The sequence below is a fragment of the Dipodomys ordii genome, unplaced genomic scaffold, assembly GCF_000151885.1.
Source record: "Dipodomys ordii isolate 6190 unplaced genomic scaffold, Dord_2.0 Scaffold179, whole genome shotgun sequence".
Taxonomy (NCBI): Eukaryota; Metazoa; Chordata; class Mammalia; order Rodentia; family Heteromyidae; genus Dipodomys; species Dipodomys ordii.
This window is the reverse complement of record NW_012267395.1, coordinates 16,641-20,623: the sequence shown is the minus strand read 5'-3', so window position 1 is coordinate 20,623 and position 3,983 is coordinate 16,641. Positions and strand designations below refer to the sequence as shown.

The 3,983-nt window shown below is 63.6% G+C and overlaps 1 protein-coding gene across 1 annotated transcript in view; it reads left to right on the top strand.

The window, feature by feature from the left end:
* The window catches only part of Ly6h (lymphocyte antigen 6 complex, locus H), a 21,549-nt gene extending 20,629 nt beyond the window's left edge, over positions 1–920 (top strand). The window contains exons 3-4 of the mRNA XM_013033827.1: positions 83–202; positions 409–920. Of these exons, the coding sequence (XP_012889281.1) occupies positions 83–202; positions 409–644 (356 nt within the window). The 3' untranslated portion in view covers positions 645–920. The remainder of the gene's footprint in view (positions 1–82; positions 203–408) is intronic.
* The last annotated feature ends 3,063 nt before the right edge of the window (positions 921–3,983 follow it).

Genomic DNA, 3,983 nt, shown 5'->3' with positions numbered 1-3,983 from the left:
GCTGGGGGCCGCTGCCCCGCGGCAGGTGGGAAGGACAGGTGCCGGGCCTGGCCGGTCATCCTCGGCCTGGGAACCCTTGCAGCGAATGGCCTGTGGTGCCAGGACTGCACGCTGACCACCAACTCCAGCCACTGCACGCCGAAGCTGTGCCCGCCGTCGGACACCGTGTGCGCCAGCGTGCGCATCACCGACCCCAGCAGCAGTGAGTCCCGCCCGCGAGCAGGACCGGCTGGGGGGCGGGGGGCCTTGGCCGTGTCCTCCCAGGCCTTTGGCTTGGGGCAGGCGGGTGGGTTGGGGGCTTTGCTGCGGTGGGCCAGCGGCCTCCGCTCTGCGGGGCCCTGGCCCTGCGTGGAGCTGGGGTCTGGAGGGCCGGGAGGAGCCGCAGCCCCGGCCCATCTGTCTCCCCAGGCCGGAAGGACCATTCGGTGAACAAGATGTGCGCGTCCTCCTGCGACTTCATCAAGCGCCACTTCTTCTCAGACTATCTGATGAGGTTCATTAACTCGGGGATCTTAAAAGTCGACGTGGACTGCTGCGAGAAGGATTTGTGCAACCGGGCAGCCCCTGTGGGGCTCAGCCCCTGGGCCCTGACCTGGGGGCTGCTGCTCAGCCTGGGGCTTGCCGTCCTCGGGGCCGGGCCCTGAGGTCCCTTCCTCCTGTGGGCCTTCCTCCCGCGTCCCCTGCCTGCCTGGCGGGAGCCGGGGCAGCGGCGGCCGCATTGCGGTCTGTGGCGCACGCCATCTCCAGATGGGAGGCCGCCCCACCAGCCCGGAGCTCCAGGCAGCCCGATCTCCCCAGGAGGTCAGGCATCCTGGCAAGAAGCTGGGGGCAAGGGCAGGGGGCTGGGACCCCCAGCCCCTGAGGGGAAGGGAGGCTGGGCCAAGTGCGGCCCAGTGGCCTGGCCCAAAGGGCATCTTCTACCGAGAAATAAAGTCGCTTCTGAGTCCTGAGGCCCGGGTCTGAGCCTGGGGTGGGTCTGGCAGACCGCAGAGCGGGGAGCTGAGACATCAGAATTGGGGGGAGGGTTGGTCACTCATGCTCTGGCGGTCTCAGGGCGGCGTGCCATGCTGCCCGGATGGGAGCCAGTGAGTGGTGGGCTGAGGGGACAGGGTCGCAGGGCAGGCCCGGGGTGAGGGGTCGGAACCTGTGTGCATGCGCCAGATGCCAGAGACACCCGCGATGCACAGTGCCGCACACAGGCACCCAGACGCAGTCCTCCGCGTCTGCCCTGTGCTCACGGCCAGGTCTGCGCACACTGGCATTCTGGGGGTTTCCCTGACAGAGGTGTGCGGCACTCAGCCTCCTCCAGGCTGACCCCCGTTGTTCTTGGGGGACTGTGGGGGCTGGGGGGACCTAGGGGGCTGCTTCTGGCCGGTGTAGAGCCCCCACTGCCCAGGGGGTCAGGGCCTGAGGAAGCTGAGCCCTTGTGGGGAGGGACAGAAAGGGAGCTGCGGGGCTGGGAAGGTGGCTCAGTGGTAGAGCGCTTGCCTTGCATGCATGAGGCCCCGGGTTCGATTCCTCAGCACCACATAAGCAAAAAGAAAAAAAAGCTGGAAGTGGCACTGTGGCTCAAGTGGTAGAGCACTAGCCTGAGCTGAAGAGCTGAGGGACAGTACCCAGACCCAGAGTTCAGGCCCCAGGACCGACCCCCCCCCAAAAAAAAAGAAAAAGAAAGGGAGCTGCTATCCTGGTCTCCCCAATTCAGCCTGGAGCCCTCTATCTGCCTTTGCCCATGGGCCTCTCTGCCAGGTGCGTCCAGGTGACTTGTCACGCTGCCCAGGGCCTCTGTGCGCAGGGCCAGTGGGGGTTCCTACCACCTGTGGCTCACCGGGCCAGGGCCAGGCCTTGGGCATCTCCAAGAGGGAAGTGTTTCCTGCAGACTCTGCCCTGGACCTGGGAGTGATGAGCCGTCCAGGCCCAGAGGAGACCCAGGAGAGCGGGCAGGGTCTCTGGCTGAGCTCACGTTGGCTCCCTGCTGGGAGGGCCCTGTCCCCAGCCGGCTCCTGTCATTTGGATTTTGCTCTGCTGTGCGATCAGCCCCGGCCTGCCTCACTCTTCACGGTGCTCCCTCCCGGTGCCCTGGGAGCACTGGCGGATGCAGGAGGAGGACGCACAGAGAGGCTGGCATGGTGAAGCCCTGGAGTGACGGGAGCCGAGGGGACTTGGGGCTCCCAGGAGGGCGTCCTGCTGGCACAGGGAGGCGTGCCGGGAGCGGGCATTTAGGGAAGGCCCTGTGCACTGAAGTGATCCAGAGACTTGAGCCATGCCTAGTCTTTGTGCTTTATTATTTTCTTCCAGGTAGACTTACTGGAGCCAGCCTCAGATCCCGAGCCTCCTACCGATGGCCTTCCCATGTAGCTAGGATACCAGATGAACATCACTGTCCCTGGCTGATGGAGTGAGATGGGGGTCTGGCTAACTTTTTGGCAGAGAGCTGTCATGAGCGTGATTCTCCTCGTCTCCTGACTGCCTCCGGAGTAGCTGGGCTACCTTTTGTTTTCAGGCTCGGCGCCAGCTGTGGTTTGTTCGGGTAACCTTCATGGCTGGTGCCAGGGGTCTGTTTTCAGGATTCTGCTCTCAGCCCCTGTGAAGGGACCGTCCCTCTCCCTCACTTCTCTGTGGTCTCATGGCCAAGGTGACCGCATGTGGGGCTGAAGTCCAGCCAGAGAGGAAATCATTTTGTTTGTTTTTGCCAGTCCTGGGGCTTGAACTCAGGACCTGGGCACTGTCCTGGAGCTTCTTTTGCTCAAGGCTAGCACCCTACCACTTGAGCCTCAGCACCGCTTCCAGCTTTTTCTGTGTATGTGGTGCTGAGGAATCAAACTCAGGGCTTCATGCATGCCAGGCAAGCACTGTACCACTGAGCCATATCCCCAGCCCTAGAGAGGAAATCTTGCAAGGAAATAGCCAGGCTCTGTCAGCCTCTGCCCCGTGCCTTCCCCTCTTCCCCGCGGCCACGATGCTCCATTTGAGGTGGCTCAGCTCATTTGGTGAGAAGCAGAGCCCTGCTGTGCTTCCATTTTCCAGCTGACCGGCGCTGTCCGCATCCTCTGTCCCCTGGGCTTCCAGACCTCCTGTTTACCCCCCAGCCTCCTGCTCTGGCCTTTGCCACCCTTTGAATATCAGTGACCGAGCTTGCCCGGCTGGTTGGTGAGTGCCACGGTGCAGGGTCTGGCATCACCGTGCGTGTGGAGCCACCTGCTGTGGAGTGGTCTGGGGGCTTCGTAGCCCATGAGAACCCCTGTTCCCCTGTGCACAGTCTCGTGTGTTCTAGGGCTTCACAGGTTCAGTTCCTACAGCTCACACCCACGCATCTGCCTTTACTTGAGGTGAGGCTGGACAGAGGGAGGGCCTGCCACGCTGCTTTTCCTCCGTGCCGTTTAGGAAGTGACCTGTCCTCCCCTGCTGACTCCCCTGCGCACACAGGAGGCTGAGCTGACCCACGGGCCTCCCAGGCCAGCGTCCCTGCTCCCTCCTGGCCTGAGTCAGGGGTACAGTGACCGCAGCGGCTTGCACAAGCCCTGTCCACAGCCATCTTGGCAGGAGAGGACACCCAAGCCCCGGGCACCCCCACGGGGTCGAGCTGGGGCTCAGCCCTTTCTGAGTTTCACTCAGAGCCTCTGGGCAGCGGCTCTCCGTCCTCCCGAACTCCAGATGTGTCTATCACTGAGCATTTATTGTTTCTGGGGCAAACGGGACTGCCCGCGTTCCCTTGGACTTATCTGGCCACCTCCGGTGTGGGGAGGCTGTTTGTGCCTTCCGTGGGTGAGCCTGCCAGAGTTCCACACCACAGAAGCAGGGGGCAGGGCTGCACGGGGGGGCTGGGGTGCCCTGGACGGGGGAAAGCTAGCGAGGAGCGTCCCAGAACCTGAACTCGCTGTGCCCTGGCCTCTCTGAGAAGTGTGGGGATGGAGGGAGGCAGCCCGAGGGGCTGCGCACACATTCTAAAGTGGGGTGTGTGGGGCTCCCCGGGACCCAGCCAC